The sequence below is a fragment of the Thamnophis sirtalis genome, unplaced genomic scaffold, assembly GCF_051295495.1.
Source record: "Thamnophis sirtalis isolate CommonGarterSnake01/CBP01778 unplaced genomic scaffold, rThaSir2_p1.2 scaffold_13, whole genome shotgun sequence".
Lineage (NCBI taxonomy): Eukaryota > Metazoa > Chordata > Lepidosauria > Squamata > Natricidae > Thamnophis > Thamnophis sirtalis.
Window position 1 is genome coordinate 55,727,820 of NW_028261393.1, and position 22,334 is coordinate 55,750,153.

The window sequence follows — 22,334 nt, forward strand, 5'->3', positions numbered from 1 at the left end:
GAAATGTTACAGCAACTTCCAAGTTACTTTGCAAGTGGAGAACAAAAAAAGAAAAAGCTTAGAACAAGTTCATCATTGGCACACCGAGAAGACCTGTTTCTTGGGAGAAGGAGGATTTGCAGTGAAATAACATCACATCTATTTGATAACTAACTTAGCTCTGGAATTTTTTAAAAAACGGCTCTCCATCTGGTGGATGCCTGGGAACAAATAAAGTCTCTTTATATGCTGGACCTGGCAGAGGCTAAGGAGGAAAATTGCGTGATGTCGATAGAACTTTTTCACGGAGAGAGAACGCATGTCCAGTGATTCTGAGGCTACTTAGAACAATCTGGCCGCGTTCCTTTATTTTTCTACAGAAAAAAATTAAAAGCCTGGGAAAGTTCCTGTGTTCTACTCCCATTTTTTTTTCCAGGGGTGAAAAAAAAAATTCTCTAGGACTGTTGACTGTGAAATAGGATGGCTTGTTTGGCGGATGTTCCCTGCCCAGTGACGTTTGGCAATTGAAAGTAACACTCCTAAAAGATTAGCCGTGATTCAAAGGCTCTTTGTAGCCATTCACTTAAATTAAACCTGTTGGAATGAGATCTGAAAGATTCTGCTGCCAACCATTGAAACGGTGGGAAAGGAGGGTGGAACCACGTTGCCTTCTCAGTCAAGTGGGGGGCGGGGGCGGGCGGTGGAGGGCCAGCCTGGAACTGAAATCCTTCAGGCGGCTGAGCTCATTCGATGCTTATCTGAATGAATTGTTCCTCGCTCTCTTACCCTCTTGCATCACGCCTCTCGGGTCAAATAATAATAATAATAATAACGGCTTGTTTTGAAGCCCCTTTTCTTGGCAGACACCGAGTAAGCATGACCTCTTTGCTCCCCCTCCTCCTTTAGGCTGGATGGAAGGAAAACCATTCCACTTTCATGAACGAACTGAAAAACCTGCAGGCATCAGGATTGACCACTCTCGGCCAGGCTCTGCGATCATCCTTTGACCTGCTGAACCTCAACAGATTAGTCTCTGGCATAGACAACTACGGGCAGGTAAATGGATGCTGGCCTTGAATTTCCCTCGCTTCGTCATCTGAAGGAGGTTTGGAGCTCTTTCGTAAAAGGGACCCTATGCTTAAAATGGTTCCACCACAAAACCGCGTCCGACTAAAGGGCGCTTGACGAAACCGCGTAGCTGACGTCATCACAGGGCGACAACAACGCAGAGACAGAAGCACGCTGTAAATGCTAAACCTAAAATTAACCTCTAAACCTAAACCTAACCCCCCTAAACCTAACCCTAACCTAACCCTAAATCTAATCCTAACCCTAACCCTTATCCTAAACCTAACCCTAACCCTAACCCTTAACCTAACCCTAAACCTAACTCTAAACCTAACCCTTACCTTAACTTGAATCGGCTTGCTTTCAAAGCGCTATTTAAAGCGCCCTTCTTTCTCCGTGCTCGCTGTTGTTGCCCTGTTGATGACGTCAGCGACGCGGTTTAATCGGGCGCGCTTTAGTCGAGCGTGGTTTTGTCGTGCCACGGCTTAAAATAAAATTCTATGGGTCGTTTGGGAAGCCCTTCGCCCTGTCCAGGGAGACTGAAATCTTTCCCTCCCCTCCTAGCCAGAAACAAAAATGCGGTATTTTTGTTCCTCTCTTCTTGGGGTGAAGACTCTCCTTGGGGTTAATTTCAACTGGTGGGTTAAGTTCAGCTAGGAACGCATCACCCTCTTTGATTCTTTGAAGGTGTTAATTTGGGCATTTTGTTCCTTCCTTTCTGTAGGGGAGGAATCCCTTTTTTTTAGAGCCGTCAATTTTAATTACCATCACAGATGGAAACAAGCTGACAAATACTTCTTCTGTTCAAGAGGAGGTAAGATAACACGACTGAATTGCTATGCTCTGAACGTGGCACCTTTGCTGTTAAAAAACGTTAGCACTCTCCTCGTACAGGAATCAAAGACTTATTAAAAATGCAGGATTGTTTGTTTTGCTCGCGTGGCGCTCACTTTTTCTGTGATTTTGGCCCACCTTTGCTTGTGGACTCCTGGCAGGCTCTTAGCTAAAATGTTTCCCCTCTTCTTTCTGCAGCTCCATCTGCCTCTGAATTCTCCCCTGCCTGGTAGCGAGCTCACCAAAGAACCGTTTCGCTGGGATCAACGGCTGTTTGCCCTGGTGCTGCGCTTGCCCGGGGCCCCATCAGTGGAACCCGAGCAGCTAGGGAGCGTCCCCACAGATGAGTCTGCCATCACACAGATGTGTGAAGTCACTGGAGGTAGCCGCAGCCTTCGCAGTTGAGCAATCTTGGGAATATCGTGTGAGATTCTAGCCAGGGCAGACAAGGTTGAACATTAGTTGGTTCAACTTGTTCTCTCTTTTGTGGGTTGTGCCTTGGCTTTTCTCTCCCCACAACCTCTGCTGACCTCCTGGGAACATCTGTGCAGCAACTCCAAATCAATAGTCCTTGTTGAGTTTAGTAAACCTTGCCCTTCTGAAGCCCTTGTCAAACTTGTCACTCTAACAAGCTGTGGGAGAAATACAAAGATTGGATTGGTCCAACCATTTATATTTATATATCACTATTTTCCATTATACATAATTCCACCAATCAACTATCAGATATGCTTATGTTCATTGTTATCCTTGTACCTCATACCTTCTATCAAATCAAATCAAACAGAAATCTTATTCCTTCATTTTTCAACGAAGTATTATAAGTAATCGCTACATATATATACCAATTTTCAATTATTCCCTTATTAAAATTATGTATCAACAAGATATCATTGTAATATGTTCTTAAGGTTATACATTATATCACCAATCCTCTATCAAGTTTACATAAAATCGTTGTTATCCTTATCCTTTTTAAAGCAAAAAATTCTAAAAATATTCAATTCATAGATTGTATCGTTATTACTTTATTTTACAGCATGATTGTGTTTCATGTTCTCCAAGAACATCCAAGACACTCTTAGTATAAAACTTTGCCTTCTCGCCCTAAAAATACTTTCCTTTCGAGATACGATTAGCAAGAGCCGTTGTAAAAACATTTCTTACCAAATTAAAAATTGCCTCTATATACTGTCAATTGTACTCCCTTATCACTGTATTGTCCCCTTTCCATATAGAGCTTTTTCCAGAATGGGATCAGATAGGAATAAAAATTACCCTCGACTTCAATTCCGAAAGAGTTCCAAGTCCAGTTTTAAATCTTAAGTACCTTTAAATGAAACTGTGTTACGAATACCCCAATTAGCATGTTTCAATATGCATGCGACTATATTCACCTCCTCCTTTTAACTGGGTTTTAGAAAGATCCACGCAGGCCAGTAAAAAGCCATTATGGGTTTTCAGCTTATTCAATAAATTCCCTACAATGCGGCAAAACAGCTTGGCTGCTTGTTGAGAAGAAGGATAAGCAAAGATTCAGTTGGCCAGCAACCGTGTTTGAGGCTGTCAAATGGGTGTAGTGTTGCTGGAGATAGTTCCTTGGCTTTTTAGCTGCTTTGGAAGAAATTCTAGGCTTTTCAATGCCCCATTTTATCTTTTGCCCACTCCAAAGAGTAGAAGACTCCTGCATTGAGTCCCTTGGACTGCCAAGGCGATCCAACCAGTCAGTCCTAGAGGAGATCATCCCTGACTGCTCTTTAGAAGGCCAGATCCTGAAGAGGAAACTCAAAGACTTTGGCCTCTCCCTACAGTTCTTAAACCTGCAGTACGTTTCTTATAACTTGCCTGATTAAAAACCTGTCTGCTTCCCTTTTTTCTGTTCCAGGGCGCTCGTATTGTGTCCGGACTCAGCGCATGTTGAACCAATGCTTAGAATCCCTTGCTCAGAAGGTTCAGAGTGGTGTGGTCATTAATTTTGAAAAATCGGGACCAGATCCGCCTCACATTGGGGAAGGTAACAATTAAAGCTTTACGTAGACGCTCAGCTTAATACGTCTTGGTTGAAGGATCTTTGCTGACTTCAAACAGGAATCTGGCCATTAAGCTCCCCAGACTTTTGACACAAATGATACAAATTAGGTTTTGGATGGATGCCCCAATTTATTCGATTGAAGTTGCGCTAATGTTTATAAAACCTGTTTCGTTGCATTTTTCCAGCGTAGAGAAAACTGGCAATCATATTCAGGCTCCATATTTCTTACTGTGCTGTTTTTCCTTGGATTTTAGATGGACTGGTTGACGCCACAAGGCCCGTCAATTCCTTCGGTTCTCAGTCATGGCACAGCTGTCATAAACTCATCTATGTGCGTCCCAACCCTAAAACGGGCGTTCCTGTTGGCCATTGGCCAATCCCCGAATCATTTTGGCCTGATCAGAATTCACCAACACTGGTATGTAAGATCCTCCTAAGGATTCTGGGCCCCTTGGTTGAGGCAACATCCTAACGGATGTGTCCTTAGTACAGATTCTAAGCTCGTCTGAAAAGGGCCTAGAGTTGTCCTGTCTCTTAGCACCATTCCCATCTCCTGCAGGTGCTACAGACCTGAATTTCCAATAGTTTTAAATATCACCTGTGAAGGACCGTCAGCATATTGAAAGCAGTGAATAGCATCAGCGCTATTTTACTTTATAACTGTCCGTAGAGGTTTGTTAGGAACCTTGTAAAAAAAATATGATAATTGTAGATTGTAGATTGTAGAAGTTTATTTGTATGCCGCCCTTTTCCCTGGGGGGACTCAGGGCGGCTCACAACCCAAAGGGGAGGGGGAGACAAACTTTTAACATATAAGACAATACATAATTAAAAACACAACATTCATACCATTCGGGCGGGTTACAGTCTTAGCCCCAGGCCTGACGGGATAGCCAGATTCTGAGGGCTGTGCGGAAGGTCTGGAGGGTGGTGAGGGTACGAAGCTCCACGGGGAGATCGTTCCATAGGGTCGGAGCTACCACCGAGAAGGCTCTCCTCCACGTAGTTGCCAGTCGGCATTGACCGGCAGATGGAACTCGGAGGAGGCCTAATCGATGAGATCTAATAGGTCGCGTGGAGGTAATTGGCAGTAGGCGGTCTCTCAAGTAGCCAGATCCACTACCATGAAGGGCTTTATGGGTGACAAGTAGCACCTTGAAGCGCACCCAGAGATCGACAGGTAGCCAGTGCAGCTCGCGGAGGATAGGTGTTATGTGGGTGAAGCGAGGTGCACCCACAATCGCTCGCGCGGCCGCATTCTGGACTAGCTGAAGTCGCCGAATACTCTTCAAGGGCAGCCCCTTGAAGAGTGTTGAACTAAGCTAAAATTGTTAGCCAGGAGTATTTTTTGGAAGGTGCTGGGACTGAACCTTCTGCTGCGCTTCTGACTCTTGTTTCTCACATCCTTTCCAGCCCCCTCGCACAGCTCATCCGGTGGTGAGGTTCTCCTGCGTGGATTGCGAGCCCATGGTGATCGATAAGCTGCCATTTGACAAGTACGAACTGGAACCGTCACCTTTAACGCAATACATCCTGGAACGGAAGCTGTCTCATGTGTGCTGGCAGGTACTGGCACCATCTACGTATTTCAGATCCTTAACGCCGGGCAGATATATATATATATATTTTAAAAAAGGTTTGGAAATAGTGGAACCAACCCCATTGGTCCCCAGTTCAACCCTTATTACTCTTGCCGTAATTGAAGATTTTTGAAGGAGAGAACATCCACCACCTGCCATTCAGACCAGTCAAAACTATTCTGAGCAGGCAGATGGCAGCCTGGCTTGAAATTCCACACACAGGCTTCTTGTCAACAATCCATTTCACAGCTAACTCCAAATTGTGTGGGAATTACCTGTTGCTAAGTGGTAAGAATGTTAGTGGATCGCCAGGAAAATTTCATTTTTCTCCCCATAGTAGTTGCAGGGGAGGAGAGAATGTGTTTTATCTCCTCTCTCACCCCCTACTTTTTTCCCCCTCCGGTCCCCTGCCTTTTACCTGGTCCTGAAACTCTTCAGTCTCCCTCAGTCTTATTGGTCGCTGTAGCACATACCTCTCCAGCAACGTAGTTTAAAAGAGCAAAATATTAAACCCTAAAAAAAAAAAATAGGGTTAAAAGATTAAACCCTCTTTGGAACCCAGAATTCTAGGAAAAGCCACATTTGCCTTTCGTGTTAACATGAGTGACAACTGATAATGTGTGAATTGTTTGACCCATGATTATAAAAGACATTGAAGGCTCACAGGATTCGAGAGCTCCATGGGGCCCTAGTCTTAGTCTCACAAAGTGAAGCTTTGATAGTACCGTTTGTTAAACAGGGCAGATTGAGAAACAAACTCTTTTATTCTAATATATACTACGTTTCCCCCCCAAAATCTGATCCTTCTTTTGGATACAAAGCAGCACAATGCTCCTTACTATCAGTGGCTACATTGAATGGGTGTTTGGGGAGTCGCAGTTTATGCGCCGTGCTTGGGAGAGCCATCGGTTCACTGGAGGGGAAAAAAAAAAAGACATTTAAATCAAAGGACATGAAGCTGCAGTCACCGCCTTATAAAATACGGCAAACTTTTTATCTCACCAACCTATACAGCCTTTTTATGAGACTTATTCAGATTTTTATGAGACTATTCCTCTTTTACAACCTATTTTTCCCCCAATAGTGAGCCACCACACTCTTATTTATTTATTTATTTATTAATAGAATTTATATGCTGCCCAATCCCCAAGGACTCCGGGCGGCTTACAAAAAGAAGAGGAAGAAAGAAATTATAAAAAAGACAGATTTAAAAGCACAACACATGCATTCGTTCTAATCGGGGCTGGACCTCAACAGTGAGGTCAACAGCCCCCAGGCCTGCCAGAACAGCCAGGTTTTTACAGCTTTCCTGAAGGCCATGAGAGTGGGTATGGTCCGGATCTCTGGGGGTAGCTGATTCCACAGAGTCAGAGCAGCCACAGAGAAGGCTCTCCTCTGGTGGCCCGCCAGCCGACACTGTCTGGCTGACGGCATCCAAAGGAGGCCCAATCTGTGGGATCTCACCGGCCGCTGGGAGGTATGTGGCAGTAGGCAGTCTCGCAGGTACGCTGGCCCTAAGCCACGTAGGGCTTTAAAGGTAATAACCAACACCTTGAATTGCGTCCGGGGACCAATTGGTAGCCAGTGCAGCTCGCGGAGGATAGGTGTAACGTGGGTGTACCTCGGTACACCTGCTATTGCTCGCGCAGCCGCATTCTGGCCTAGCTGCAGTCTCCGAACGCTTTTCAAGGGTAGCCCCATGTAGAGCGCGTTGCAATAACCCAGCCTTGAGGTGACAAGGGCGGGAGTAACCGTTTGAAGTGCCTCCCGATCCAAATAGGGCCGCGATTGGTGCACCAGGCGAACCTGGGCAAAGGCCCCTCTGGTCACAGCCGACAGATGGTGTTCCAGTGTCAGCTGCAAATCAGGAGGACTACCAAATTGCGGGCACTCTGCCCCCCCCCCCCGGTCCGGTGCGTCTTAACTTTCCCTTCTTCCCCTTGCTCTCCCTCCTTAGGTCTTTGTGAGCAGCAGCGCGAAATACAGCGAGCTCGGACACCCCTTTGGATATTTAAAGGCCAGCACCAGCCTGACCTGTGTCAATCTCTATGTGATGCCTTACAACTACCCTGTGCTGCTCCCTCTGCTCGGTAAGCTCTGCCCCGCCCGGCCGTCTCTAGGAAGGTCTCGTCCCGAACGTCTTTTGTCTATATGTGTCCGTGTGCTTGTATGTTTGCCAGCCGTTTTCTTAAACGGGATGGGAACCGAGTGTTGCAAACTTGCTACGTTGGGAGAAGAGGCTTTTTACACCCCCCCTCTCCCTTTTTTTCTCTGCAGCAGAGGAGGAGAGCCACCTGCTGCCAGTGCATGTTTGATGCTGCTCACCTCCTAGACTCGTAGCTTCTTCCTTAATTGGAGTAAGATTCAACCTCCATTCTTTTCCCTCTTTTCAGGCTGTGGTGTCTACATTTCTTGCAGCGGCATGTATATAAAGCCCTGTGTCTTGTTTTCGTTGGAGAACTTGGGCTCAGAATTTCCAAGGGTTTATAAATAACCGGGGACGTGGAAAAAAAGAAAAGAAAAAAGAAAACCGAGCTTGCTGTCCCCTCCTTTTGCAAGAAATAAGCACCTTTGTCTCTGGGTGGATTTATTTCGAAAAGATTTATTTTAGCCCGGATCCCGACCTCTTTGGGTCGTGAAGGAAAATAGCAATAGCAATAGTTAGGCTTATATCCGCTTCATAGGGCTTTCAGCCCTCTCTAAGCGGTTTACAGAGTCAGCATATCGCCCCCAACAACAATCCGGGTCCTCATTTTACCCACCTCGGAAGGCTGAGTCAACCTTGAGCCTGGTGGGATTTGAACAGCCAAACTGCTAAACTTGCAGTCAGCTGAAGAAGCCTGCAGTGCTGCATTTAACCCAGGTGGCCTCGCTGCGTGTACAGTTTTTGGTTCCCGAAGGCGGAACGTCTGGGTAGAAGGAGCCCCGTTTTGTTTTCACCCGAGCCCCAGGGTCCACGCTCAAACGTGAATGCCTCTGGATGGCCTCTAGGTGCCCCCGTTACCCTTCCTTCCCAGTAGAAAGCAGATAGCCTCTTCTTCAGAGTTGCCACAATAATAATAATAATGGTGATGGTGGTGACTCACACGGATTGTGAAGCAACTTTGCCAATGGAAGTTGCCCCCAAATTTAGTAGAAGGCGAGTCCTTTTTCGAGGTACCCGCTGAACTCATTGCGGATCCCGCTGGTCAGCCGTTGCCTGAAAGGGTAAAATGAATTTCTGACCTGCGAAGGCTGTGGAAGGAAACACCTCGGGGGTGTTGTGCTTGTTGTGTTTTTCTCCTTGTCCCTGAGCCCAATTTCAGCTTTGCCCATTAACTCCCGACTCTTGGTTCGCTGTGCAGGCCAGTCCCAATCCTCGTCCTGCCCCGTTTCGAACTCCCCGGCCTGGCGGTTCAGAAGTGCATGCGATTCCCCCTGCCTTGGAAGTGACGGAAACCTAGTTTTGAGCCTCTTTGTTGTCCTTGACAGCTGTGCCATTTTTCCTTTCTCTGCCGGCCACTTGTTTTCCCAACCGAAAACAAACGTCAGGCTGATTTCTTTTTCCAGCATCATCTCTACCTCGCCTTCTCGGGTTCGGCTTTTTTAGGTCTTTATTTTTCAGTCCAGCTGACCAAACGTTGGAACAGCAGGGTGGAGATCCCAGGCTGCATGACTCACAGCCAAGATGTTTGCTCTGCGGTTGGGTCATTTTTGCAAACGGGGGGGGGGGGGGGGAATGATACATGGAAGCGTGGATGCCTTGTGCTCTCTCTTTCTTGCCTCAGTTGAGGAATACACCCAGGAGCCCAACTGGATTTCTTACCGATTAAGTCCTTGAGTTTCTTCCTAAAAACAATTTTTTATTTATTTTATCCCTCTAAGCTCTCTTGTTTCGTTGGAACAAAAGCGTAGCAAAAATTCAGACAGATCGTGGATTAGTTTATTTTTGACCTTCCCACTTCAGAAACACTTTCTGCTTATTCTTGCGCCCTAAATTGTGCTTTGGGGTGTATTTTGAAAGGGTGATTTTGGAAGAGAGAACTGCTGGTACATAAGAGATTCTATTTTCCCCTCCTTTTTGGTGGAGCAGTGGTGGTATGATTTTACTCGAGATTTCCTGTTGCTTCAGATCTTCCTCTGTTCTTGTAGGTCAAAGAAAACAGGAACTCTTTGCTATTCTTTTTTAATACTTTTTTCAAATATATATGTGTGTAGGTGAAGAAACCTACATGATAAATTGCTCCTGTTTTATTCCTAGTGCCTTCCAACTACCTAGATTTGATTTGGCCGCTCCTCATATGTTGTCTGCTCCCCCCCCTTTTTTTTGTCAATCGTTATATTTGCTATATTAAAAATTGAGAATATTTGCTCACCTGATTGGCAGAGATACTGAATGGAGATGTTAAAACAAAGGCTCTTCTCTAAGTTGCCCTTCCCAGTTCTTGGTGGAAGGCTACAGAGTTGCATGAGATGGAGGTCTCTCGCTGGGGGGGCGTGGGGGTGTGTGATAGTTAGCCCCCGGGGGCAGATGATTGGCTTTGTCAAGTTGAATTTTGGAAAAAGACTTCCCACCCAGTTGTGCCTCCCAAAAGCGGGCCTGTTCCTGATGGCTTGTTTTGAGGTCCCTTTTCTATTGGGAAAAGTTGAGTAAGAGCTTATCAGGAATTCCATCGGTCCCTTAGCTTGCCTATTTTAAAACAACTAGGTTAGCTCAGATCATGGAGGGCCCCCCCACCCCATTCACTTCAGCTTCTTGTTATGTTGCAAGGAAACACACTGCACCGAAAGCTGAGGAAAAGACCCCCCCCGGCTTCCGTTTAAGGCTTGCCTGGCATGCTTTGAAAAATTATTTCAGGCAGAAATTTGAAAAGAGGTTTGAAAAAAAAGTGCTGGGTTTCAGCCTGTTTTGAAGCACTTGTTTCTGAACCGTTTTTGGAGCTCTCAAGCTAAAGTAACACAATTTCTGTGTCTCCCCCCCCCCCCCACTTTTGCCTTTGTGTCAGACACGACTACTGGTGGCTACATGGACACGTCCAACCAGTTCCAACATTTTTGGAAGTGGCTTGTCATTCCCTTTTTCCTAGAGAGCCGCAGAGTGAATTGGTCCAAGGTTTATCTCGTTGTCTTCTGGAGCTCAGGGTTTCCTGCTCCTGCTCCACTGGCTTCACACCTAGGCCAAATTGTCTTTTCTTAAGACACGTTGCTTCTATGCGGTAACCCCTGGATGGAGTTGTGGCATACGATTAGCGTTCTGTGTGTCTTTTAGAAGCCAAAATACCTTCGGCCAGTTCCAACATGGGATTTGATCTTGGAAACCCTCATCCCCTTTGGATCTTGGTCCTTAAGGGGGCAAAAAAAAAAAAAACTCCTGGTGCAGGAAATAGTTGTGTTACTTTGACGTCTCCAAGTGTCGGGGGGCACAGGTGTTTTTTTTTTTTATAACTCGGATTGTTTTCTCCTCTTTTGCAGATGACCTTTTCAAGTTCCACAAACTTAAGCCAAATCTGAAGTGGCGACAGGCATTGGAGAGCTACATAAAAACCATGCCTCCTTACTACTTAGTGGTATGTAGTTTTGTCCTTTCTATGGGCCCAAAAGAAACCGCTGGCGGGATGCTCCTCCGCGAGAACATCCTTTTCGCATGTCTTCTGAGTCGAACGCCTTGCATGCCAGGGCTCCGAAGTTCTTAATGCTTGCAGTTTAGTACTTCCCCACCCCCCCCTTTAAAAAAAAACATTTTGGAATCGTCGCCTAGCATATCGGATTTGTGGGGGGGGGGTGTATTATTTTTTCAGCCCCCTCCTTCCCTCCTCCCCTTCACCTTTTCTGGGTCCATTAACTTCAGATCTCCGGGCTACTACTGTTAGTAGTATAAGCAAGGGAGAGGGCAGCATTTAACCCTGCGCCTGGCCGAGCCAGAGGTGGGAGGGAAGCTGATTAAACCAGGTGGGCTCCATGGACATTTTACCTGGATAGCTTGGGCAAGATGCCTCATTGTGGACTTGCATCATCCCGGCAATCAGGGTCTCTCCGGCTTCTGTGCTGTAACTGGTGGGGGTGCCAGGCTGGTTCCGTGGCCCAGACACCCACGATGAGAATGCTTTAAACGACGAATGTACGACTTTGAATCCATGCTTCCAAAAAAATAATAATAATAATTAAAAAATAAATAAAACACAGCATATACTGGAGCACCAACTCTGCTGTGCCCTTAATGTCACATGTACTGTGATCTGTTGAGACTTTTTTTTTTAAACAAACAAACAATTTCTTTAAAGAAAAGAAAAAAAAAAGATTTGATTCTCTTCTTACTCTTGTGTATTTTGTTTTCCTTATAGCCATTAAAGAAAGCCCTAAGGATGATGGGAGCTCCAAATCTGATATCAGATAATTTAGATTGTGGACTTAGTTACAGTGTTATCTCTTACCTTAAAAAACTCAGCCAACAGGTAGTATCGACAAAACCTTTGAAATTAGAAGTACATTAATTATTATTATTTTTTTAGTGTGTGTTGCTCTAGTTATATAAACAAATCACCTAAGGAATGTCTTTTCCCATCCCTTATTTTTGAGAGAGGTTAAAGGCCTGTTTGCATCTCCAATAAGCTGGGGGGGTTTGGTCCGTAGCACAAGAAATAAGAGGAGGACAAACACTTTTAAGGTGGCTGTTTATTTTTCACTGGGCTGTGGTTGTAAATTATTAGCATTGCCAGCATTGAAATTGCAGCAGCTCTTGTGCTGTTGGTATCTGGAGGCCACATAGGAACTGGTGTTTCCCCCCCCCCCTTCCCATTTTTAAGAAACAAACCCAAACTAGACACATCACAGTACTGAGGCTAGGGAATTTCCCCAAACGATCCCTTTCTCTGAGTATTTAAGAAGTGCTAAAAGTCTTTGGGTTTTATTCAGTTGTGTATGAATACACAACTGGGCTGGGGAAAACGCTAAAGGGTGCCTGATGCTTTAAAGCAGGGGGGTCTCCAACCGTTACGAGGTGTGGATTTTGACTCCCAGAATTCATCAGCCAGCCTCATTCTGGGAGGAATTCTGGGAGTTCAACTTCACAAGGGATAGTAAAACTGCCAAGCGTGGAGACCTTTGCTTTAAAGAATGGGGGTGGGAGCATGTTCCCATAGAACGGGGAAATCTTCCCGTTGAGTAAACTTAACATTGCAGGTCAAAACAACTGAACACAAAGTGGCTCTCTATCCCTCAGCTCTATTGCTTCTGGAGGAGGGATGGGCGAGGGAGTGGGCTTGTTAGAAATCGCATCTTCCCTCTTGCTTGTTCTGAACAACTTGAATAATTGGTTAAGAAATCTGCTGCCCTACCCCTAGATGATGTTAAGAATTACCTCCAAACAGTTCAGATTATCTTGGGATATTCAGGAAAGGCCTTCAGGATCCCAACTTGCTTCCTGTAGAGCAGTGTTTCTCAACCTTGGCAACTTGAAGATGTCCGGACTTTCAACTCTCAGAATTCCCCAGCCAGCGAATGCTGGCTGGGGAATTCTGGGAGTTGAAGTCCGGACATCTTCAAGTTGCCAAGGTTGAGAAACACTGCTGTAGAGCTTAGGAAGTGCAGCTAGATTGAAGTAGATGAGATTTAGCACGTTTCCTTGGTGTTCTGTGGGATGCAAAGCTGCCCAGTGCTTGGAGTAACATCACCACTGAAGGCTTGAGAAAGCGACTCTTGGGCAGGGTAGACTTAAATTTTGCTCTTTGTCCCGTGATACCCATGACATTTGCTAGTAGTTACATGACAAAGCTAGAATGTGTGATGAAACAAATCCTCACATTCAACCTAGAGTCTATAAAAATGCTTGGAAGCCGGATACGGCTGTGTCCTTCCGAAACCCAAGCAGTTAATTCGCTAGAAGTCCAGTTTGGGATAATGCCTTATTTATTGATCTCTCTCTCTCTCTCTCTCTCTCTTTCTCTCTCTCCTTCCCTCTTCCTCTCCTTCCCTCCTTCTCTCTCTCTCTCCCTCTCTAAATTATACAAATTCTCTTTTGAGTGCGTATACTTATATGGGCCAAAGGGCTGTATGATTTGTAATTCGGTTGCTTAAACTGGAGCTTTAACCCAAAGGGCAGGAAAAACCAGGATGTATTTTAGGGGGATCGAGGGGAAATTTGTTGCTTTGCCTTCTTGGGTGAGAAGGTTGTTTCTGTCCCCCAAAAAACTTTCAACAGAGGTTCTGGGTCAATGCTCCAAATTGCTTGCCGTCTTCTCTGAAGTCTTTATGCACAAAACTTTAATCCCTTTTGCAGTGCAGTAGCCTTTATATGGGACTAATATAAAGCCAGGCATGCAAGTTTTTAAGCTGCACGGAGCCCACGTGGCGAGCACGGTGATCTGCAGCAGAGGCTGTAGAGCTCTAGCCAGTGAAAATCTCTCTGCAATGGTAACATTTACCCGGTGTTCAAAAACTTTCTCCATTGGCTTTCCTGCCTCCCATTCTGCAGACTTTTAAGCCATCCTCGCCTCAGAATTGCTGAAGAAAACGCCCGTGGTGTAATAGCAATAGCAATAGCAGTAGACTTATATACCGCTTCATAGGCCTTTCAGGCCTCTCTAAGCGGTTTACAGAGAGTCAGCATATTGCCCCCAACAATCTGGGTCCTCATTTTACCCACCTCGGAAGGATGGAAGGCTGAGTCAACCCTGAGCCAGTGAGATTTGAACCGCTGAACTGCTGATCTAGCAGTAGACTGCAGTGCTGCAGTGTAGTTTGAAAGCTTGCATGCCCTCGGCAAACGATCACGATGGGTGTTTTAGCAAAATGCTGTCAATCCTTGAGAAAGGACCCGTTTTATAAGCAGGTTTTGTTTTTGCTTTTAAAAAAATATATATATATTGAAACTCCCTGACACTCGGAAGTCAGACTTTGCCTTTCGACGTGTCGGGCGTTTTAACGCTTTTATGCTACAAACCATCGGCAGGGCTTGGGGCCGTCGTTAACGAGCGCTGTGATTTTCATTGCAGACAAAATTAGAATCGGAGCGGATAATAGCGTCCGTGGGTAAGAAACCCCCGCAAGAGACGGGCATTAAAGTGAAGAGTCACTCCAGCGGCTTGTCCCTCATCCAGAGCAGGGATTTCAAGCAGTTGCTTCAAGGGATTTCGGGCGACTCTCCCCTGAGGCTGCCTGAAATGAACGTGAAGGAATTTGCTGGCTTCCACATAGGGCTCTTGAATAAGGTGAGTCTGGTGCCGGGACTGAAGGAAGCAGACGCCTCCGGACCCCGGGTCTTATAAATGGAGGACGGGGGAGAAGAAAGATGAAATCCAACCGGATCGTGTTCTCTGCCCAAACCCAGGATCTCAAGCCACAGGCCTTCCGCAACGCTTACGATATTCCTCGTCGCAGCCTGTTAGACCAGCTGACCCGGATGAGAACCAACCTGTTGAAAACACACAAGTTCATTCTAGGCCAGGATGAAGGTGAGGATTCCCGCGAAATTCCGGGTCATGCAGGAGGGGGTTCCTTTTAACGTCGGCCTTCAGGTAATCTGGGCGTCCTTTGGCCTCTTTCCCAACCCATCGATCAAGGGTTGAAACGTGGAAGGCCGCCTTTGCTTGCGAAAGAGGTCCTTCGTTTCAGAGCTGAGGCCTGCTCCTGGGAGTAATTCGGTGGGGTGGCGCTGTGGATTATGTACCGTTTGAATTGGAGCAACGAGGAGGCTTTGCCTCTTCGTTTTGGACTTTCCCCAGGAAATGTTTGAATAGTTGCAAAGTAAGGGAAGTTTGGAAGTTGCAACGGAAGTTGCAAATCAAGGGAACTCTTAAAGGACTTAATGCCTTGAGATCGCTTTCTGCTGGCTAGTCTTGGCCTGGAGCCCCAGTCTGCATTTTTCAGCACCTGGGGGACCGAGGCTTTTTAAAAAATGGGAGGAAGCGCCCAAGGGAAAAAATGACGGATGTAGCTGCTCATCGGCTTAAGAGTGAACAACTTGGAAGGACTTAACGGTGGAGCTTTAAGCTAGGACATTTACAATTGTGTTATAACCGTAGCTGCAGCTTTCTCAGTCAGTACTGAGAGCTGAAGTCCTTCCTCATTTGGGGAGCATCATGTTGGGAAACAGGTTGGAGTGATGCGGTGGCCTAGAGGTGGCGCTCTCACCTCACAATAGCAATAGCAGTTAGACATATACCGCTTCATATGGCTTTCAGCCCTCTCTAAGCGGTTTACAGAGTCAGCATATCGCCCCCACAGTCTGGGTCCTCATTTCACCCACCTCGGAAGGATGGAAGGCTGAGTCAACCTTGAGCCGGTGAGATTAGAACCGCTGAACTGCAGATAACAGTCAGCTGAAGTGGCCTGCAGTACTGCACCCCTAACCACTGCGCCACCTCGGCTCAATCAGGAGGCTGTGAGTTCATTCCTAGGTAGAGGCTGATATTTCTCTCTCTGGGCACAATGAAAGTATATCAGCTGAACAAAACTCCACTCTGGCAACAGGGAAGGGCATCTGGCCATTAAAGCACCCTGCTAGCTCCATTCAATTGCCCAGTCTCCACCCTGTGAGTTAAAAGATGATGATTTGGGGAAACAGGTTATTGGAGGTGCTAACAATACACGGTTTGCTTCGATGCGGCTCTTCCCCAAAGGAGAAATTCTTACTGCAGCCGTAAGCTTTTTTTTTGGAGGGGGGGGGGGCTTTAGAAAACACGGACTCTCGGGCCAACGAGGTACCTGGCTCTTGCCTTGCAGATTGCCTTCACAGTGTCCCTGTAGCCCAGATGGGGAACTACCAGGAGTACCTAAAGATGATGCCTTCCCCCCTTCGAGAAATTGACCCCGACCAGCCCAAGAGGCTTCACACTTTCGGAAACCCTTTCAAGCAGGATAAAAAGGTAGGGGGTGGGGGTGGGGTGGGGGTGGGGGGCTCTGCTTGCTGGCCAAACCCTGGACTCCATCATCCCTTTCCTCACCGGGAGGAGCCGCCCCGTCGTCCTTTGTGGGTTATACGGACGGTGTTCGTTTTCCTCTCAGGGAATGATGATTGATGAAGCGGATGAATTCGTCGCCGGTCCTCAGAACAAAGTCAAACGTCCAGGAGAGCCCAACACGCCGGCCTCCCTGAAGAGAAGGCGCAGCATGTCCCCGTTCTTAAGACGGCCGCAGTCGCCGCCCGTCGTAGCCAACCACGTTGGCGGGAAAGGATCGCCCTCGGCTGCCGGGCCCCCATCCAGCCCGAACGCTAAAACCACACCAGCTTATAAAGGTATTAAGCCGCCTCTAGACCAGGCGGGCGGCACCAAAGTCCTAAAGAACTAAATAAATACAGTTGCCCAGATGCCAGAGTTCCGATCCTTTATTGGCGAATAAGTTGTCAATGCCCCAACACTGGAAGTCTTCAAGGAGATGTTGGATAGCTATTTGTCTGAAGCAGTGTAGGGTTTCCTGCCTAGGCAGGGGGTTGGATTAGAAGACCTCCAAGGTCCCTTCCAACTCTGCTGTTGTATTGTATTTGTGCCCTCCTTGCTGTGACCCTCCCCGAAAATCGGGCTCTGCTGGTACAGAGGTAGACTTTCCCCACTGCAGGGTGCAGACGAGACCGAGAGAGATGCACCCGGGCACCTCCTTGAACCCGCAAAAGAAAGACGTGTACGTACCAGTGGTGGGTTGCTCTTACCGTTGCTACCGGTACGCTGAGCGTGGTCTGTCCGTGCACACGCCTGACGTACACTGTGCATGCATGCGCAATCCACCGCCCCTGCGACAACCAGATGCTTGTCGGGGCGCGCGCAGTCTCCACATGCTGTGTGCCTTTTGGCATGAATACAGCTATCGAGGGCGGGCGGGCGGCTTGGCCAAATGAGTACACTCTCAGCTGCTCCAGGCCACTACTGGTATGGCAGCAACCCACCACTGGTACAGACCTGTGTTTCTCCAAAAATAAGACCCGGTTTTATTTTCTTTTGAGTCCCAAATTAAGAACTAAGGCTTATTTTCGGGAGGCATCTTAAAAGAAAAAGGGAGGCCCTTTTCTGCTTGCTCATGGTGGGGCAGGAGGCCGTACTGCGTGCCGCCACCACCGTGAGGTAGGGGGAGATGGAGCTGCCCCATGTTGCCCCCTCAGGGCCTCCGCAGCCAGGCCATCCACACCCCGACACATGCCTTGTCTCGCGGCCATGGCACCAGCACACCGCTCGACATCCGTTACGGCTGTGAGCAAGCAGAAAAAATTGGTTAGGGGCCACCTGGACTTCTGCTGCACACGGCTGCCGGTGCTGTTGGGGTGTGGAGGGCCTGGCTGTGGGGTCCCTGAGGTGAGCTGGTGCGCAGGGCACATGGGGCAGCTCCACCACCCTGCCTTGTGGCTGCAGCATCGCAAGCGTCCTGGCAGCCGAACAGGCTCGAGTAGGGCTTATTTTGGGGGTAGGGCTCGTTCTCGGGGAAAGAGGGTAGATGCTAATGGTACTTTTGAAAGTTGGAGCTGTAACGCATTTCCTGAATGAAAACGCCTGTTTTTATGAGTGTGTGTGGGGGGGGGAGTGTATCACTGTTCTTCCTCGTGTTCACCAGCAGGGGGCTCCCCTAATTCAGGTGTGCTCTGCAGGACAACAGGAAGGGAAAGAGACTTACCTGGATCAGCTTTTCAGGCTGCTGTTCAAAGCTACAGACACAGCCTGTCCTAGCAAAAGTTGCGTTATTTTGGGATATTTTTCTTCTTTGATTGGATTGGATGCTGGAAACCTTTTACTCGGGGCTTAAAGATCTCCCAAAGTGGCACCCAGATTAACAAACTTTGCCAAGAACCTGTGTTTATCAGGATACCTTTCCTGTGTAATTGCTGAGCCCCCCCTCCCCTAGAAATCCTGATGCCGTTAAAACACGAAATTGTGACTTAATGATCACAATTGAGCCCTCAACAGTTACGTGGCCAGGTGAGAAATTTGTAGAGTTGAGTTTTTCCCCGTTTCACGACTTTTCTTGCGGCGTTCGTTAAGTGAATCACCCCAGCTGTTAAATTAGCAATCCGGTTGTTAAGTGAGTCGATTTCCTCCCTGACTTTGCTTGGCAGGAGGTGATTGCGTGACTCCAGAACACTGCGAGCGTCATAAAAGCGAGACAGTTGTCGAGCATCCAAATACTCGCCCACATGACTAGTGGGGATGCGGCAACGGTCATAAGTGTGAAAAACGGTCATAGGTCCCCCTTTTGTTTCAGTCCCGTTGTAACTTTGTGAACTGTTGTGAGTGAAAGACTACCTGTGCCGTAGCGTAGAATTGTGTCACTTTTCTGAGTTGCTGTGCATTTGGGACGCAAGGCTTCCGATACAATTTCAAAAGGGCCTCCCTTGTGAAGAGTTTGTGTCCTGTCAACATTGTTCCGTTTCTGGATGGGGGTTGTGATCATTTTGTAGGTTCCGCCACAAAACCGCGGTAGACTAAAGCGCGCTCGACGAAAGCGCGTACGTGACGTCATCACAGCGCGACGAAAACAGCACGCTGTGAGCGGTAAACTTAAAATTAACGCGTAAATCTAAACCTAACCCCCCCAAACCTAACCCTAAACCTAACCCTAACCCTTAACCTAACCCTAACGCTTAACGTAACCCTAAACCTAACCCTAACCCTTAACCTAACGCTAAACCTAACGCTAACCCTTAACCTAACCCTAACCCTAAACCTAACCTTACCTTTATGTGAATCGGCTTGCTTTAATTTAATTTTAATTTTAATTTAATTTATTTTTAATTTTATTTGTCGCGCTGCTGATGACGTCACGTACGCGCTTTAATCGGGCGCGCTTTAGTGGACCGCGGTTTTGACGGGTCACGCATTTTGTAACTCTCTTCGGTGCCTTCCAACTTTTGAAACTCATCGCCAAGCCTTCTCTCTTGCAGATGCAAACAGCAACACGGTTCAAGACGGCAACGGTGAAAAGAAAGCCGAGAACTCCCAGCCGCTGGACAAACCAGGGGACGGACCTTTGGTGCATCTTGTTCCTCCGTCCCCTGCCGCCGTGGTGGACGAAGACCTGCCAAACGATATGGACTCTCTGACCGGTGAACTGAATTGTGTTGGGGAAGATGGGCTGGACCATAGACCCATGGTCAATTCCCTCGTACGGGGCCCTTTGAACTACAGCATGTCCACCGAAGACCAAAAGCTACTGGTGGAGCCAGCTTCTGGAACTGTGCCAAATTCAGTGAAAATCACATCCCACATGTTTGAAGGGAACAACGAGGTTATCAAAATCAAGGTTATGAAAGAAGTTCGCAAACCCGGGAGAAGTAAGTGATCGGGAAGACCGAGACGGGATGCAATATCCCAATTACGATGTCGTAATGCCTTGGGACGCGGCCACACTTGGTATATCGCATCCAGTTTTGGTCGCCACGTTATAAAAAAAAAGGTATTTGAGACTCTGCAAAGAGTGCAGAGAAGAGCAACAAAGACGATGATTAGGAGGCTAGAGACGAAAAAAGTATGGGGGACGGTTGGACGAATTTGGATTTGCCTAGTTTAATAAAAAGGAAGGGGGTGAGATGATAGGAGTCTTCCAATATTTGAGGGTTTGCCGCAAAGGAGCTCACCAGAAGGGAAAACCAGAAGCAACGGATGGAAACTAATCAAGGGGAGAAGCAACCGAGAACTAAGGAGAAATTTCCTGACCGTGAGGACGATTAACCGGTGGGACAGCCTGCCTCCTGGAGATGTGGGGGCTCCAATACTGGAGGTTTTTAAGAAGAGCCACACACTCTTCTGGAGAGCCGTTTATCTCAAGTGGTCTAGGACCTGTCCCGCTTGAGCAGGGCGTTGGACTAGAGCAGTGATCTCCAACCTTGGCAACTTTAAGACCTGTGGACTTCAACTCCCAGAGTTCCTCAGCCAGCAAAGCTGGCTGAGGAACTCTAGGAGTTGAAGTCCACAGGTCTTAAAGTTGCCAAGGTTGGAGACCACTGGACTAGAAGACCTCCAAGGTCCTTTCCAACTCTCTTATTCTTCAGAGAGGCAGGTGGACTTCGTATGTTCCGTTTGACTCCTTCAAAACAATCAGTTGGGAAGAAGAAAACTAGTTTTTTCAGGCAGGGAGGGCATGGTGACTTTTACAGAGGTATTACGAAGCTCTTAAGTTGCCCACTCTCCGTTCCTTATGAACACATTCACCTAGGAGCAGAGTTGAGGTCCTTCGAGGTGAGCTTCTGAACGAACTGTTTCCTGGAATGAGCATAAGGAACCGTACAAGTATTGCAAAACATCTACAAACACACAATATGCTGAATACCTAGCAAATGAAAAACAAAAGTTCCTCTTTTAAGCTGCTGGGCGGAACTCTGTTAAAAGGGCGTTAAACCTTGCAGCAACGGACGAGTGCTGTATCCGAGAGCAATAAATTAGAAGTCCGAGAGTTGGGAAGGGATCAAAGGTTAGTAGTGAGGATCCCCCAGGACAGAGGTCTTCAGACCTGGCAACTTTTAAGACTTGTGGACTTCCAACTCCCAGAATTCTCCAGCCAGCACCCACAAGTCTTAAAAGTTGCCAGGTTTGGGGACCCCTGTCCCAAAACATTGCTCTCAAGAGGAGCCTTCAGCTTCGGTTGGAAGATCTCCGCAGGAAGAGAAGGCCACGGGAGTAACCAGCACTTCCGCTGGCTGATGGCTTGTACTGTCCGCTGATGGTTATCTTGAACCGCCTTGTAGTTTTATCGTACAGACACTCTGTCCTAAATTCACTTCCTCTCCATGCGATAATCTTTCCGGTGTTTTAAGAATGTTTGGTATCCCCCCCCCCCCCCCCCCAGCATCTCTTTTTCATTCAGGGCTCTTCAATCCCTGGGCTGGTTTATGGCCAGCCAGGAACTAGGCCACGCAAGGGAGCAATCCCCTTATCCACACACGTGTGGGATCCAGGTAGCATGCAAAACCATGCCCCCTCTCCCTCCCATCTGCGGAAAGACCACCCTCCACAAAACCAGTCCCTGGCACCCAAAAGATTGGGAGCCCTCTGCAGGCCACCTTGATCAAGGATGCTTCTTACGTTGTTTGGATATGTTTACTTCTGTTCACCACATTCTCACCATGCTCTAAGTCAGTGTTTCTCAACCTTGGCGACTTTAAGTCCTGTGGACTTCAACTCCCAGAATTCCCCAGCCAGCGAGAGCTGGCTGGGGAATTCTGGGAGTTGAAGTCCACAGGACTTAAAGTTGCCAAGGTTGAGAAACACTGCTCTAAGTAACGATGCTTAGAACTGGATAACTATTGCAAATCGGGTCTAACCTGGGGAAGTGTGTGATCTAAATCTGATCTAAATCAAATCACGGTGTCGAACTCAAAGGTGCTTGTGATGTTTGCCACCTTTGTGCTATAGATTACCATTTATGATGTGTGTGACTCCCGTTGTGTCTTATCAAATCTGCAGTTCAGTTAGGTCGAAAGTTTAAGAGAGCGATTCACACAACAAAGTCCAATCCGTTTTCCTTTAAAGACATTTTATTCTGCTTTCCGGCCAATCCCGGGAGCAGTTTATGTACGTTCTCAGGACTGCAGGCCCAGGAGAGAAGGAGAAAGGATGGTGGGAGTAGCTTAAGGTCTGAAAATGGAGAAAGAGATGTGCTGGCTGGCAATTTTGCTAAGCTGTCTGGTGGCGGAGTTGGAATAAAACGTTCGGACAGTTGGGCAATTCTAATCTAACCCCCTTGTCTTTTCTTTGAAATTGTAGATTATGAAAAAATCTTCTCTCTCCTAGAAGAAATACAAGGCCCCGTAGAGGTTCAGAAATATTTCATTGAATTTGCTATCAAAGAAGCAACAAGGTGTGTATCAAGACAACATGCTGGAACAAAAAGGCTTCACTGCACTGCCTGGCTTGTTTTGCAAATACCCCAGATGTGCTCCCTTCCGC

The 22,334-nt window shown here is 47.2% G+C and overlaps 1 protein-coding gene across 3 annotated transcripts in view; it reads left to right on the forward strand.

The window, feature by feature from the left end:
• LOC106549434 (integrator complex subunit 6-like) overlaps positions 1-22,334 on the forward strand; it is a 36,789-nt gene that overhangs the window by 13,048 nt on the left and 1,407 nt on the right. For 2 of the 3 annotated variants that reach the window (XR_015698385.1, XM_087728136.1), the window contains exons 3-17: positions 886-1,035; positions 1,772-1,861; positions 2,080-2,263; positions 3,767-3,895; positions 4,168-4,331; positions 5,327-5,479; positions 7,451-7,583; positions 10,945-11,039; positions 11,814-11,924; positions 14,463-14,678; positions 14,798-14,921; positions 16,192-16,334; positions 16,474-16,705; positions 19,334-19,723; positions 22,152-22,245. Coding sequence is in view for 2 of the 3 variants with exons in the window: in XM_087728136.1 (XP_087584262.1) it covers positions 886-1,035; positions 1,772-1,861; positions 2,080-2,263; positions 3,767-3,895; positions 4,168-4,331; positions 5,327-5,479; positions 7,451-7,583; positions 10,945-11,039; positions 11,814-11,924; positions 14,463-14,678; positions 14,798-14,921; positions 16,192-16,334; positions 16,474-16,705; positions 19,334-19,723; positions 22,152-22,245 (2,408 nt within the window). In the remaining variant the exon portion in view is untranslated. The remainder of the gene's footprint in view (positions 1-885; positions 1,036-1,771; positions 1,862-2,079; positions 2,264-3,766; positions 3,896-4,167; positions 4,332-5,326; positions 5,480-7,450; positions 7,584-10,944; positions 11,040-11,813; positions 11,925-14,462; positions 14,679-14,797; positions 14,922-16,191; positions 16,335-16,473; positions 16,706-19,333; positions 19,724-22,151; positions 22,246-22,334) is intronic. The other variant, XM_087728137.1, reaches the window with a different exon arrangement.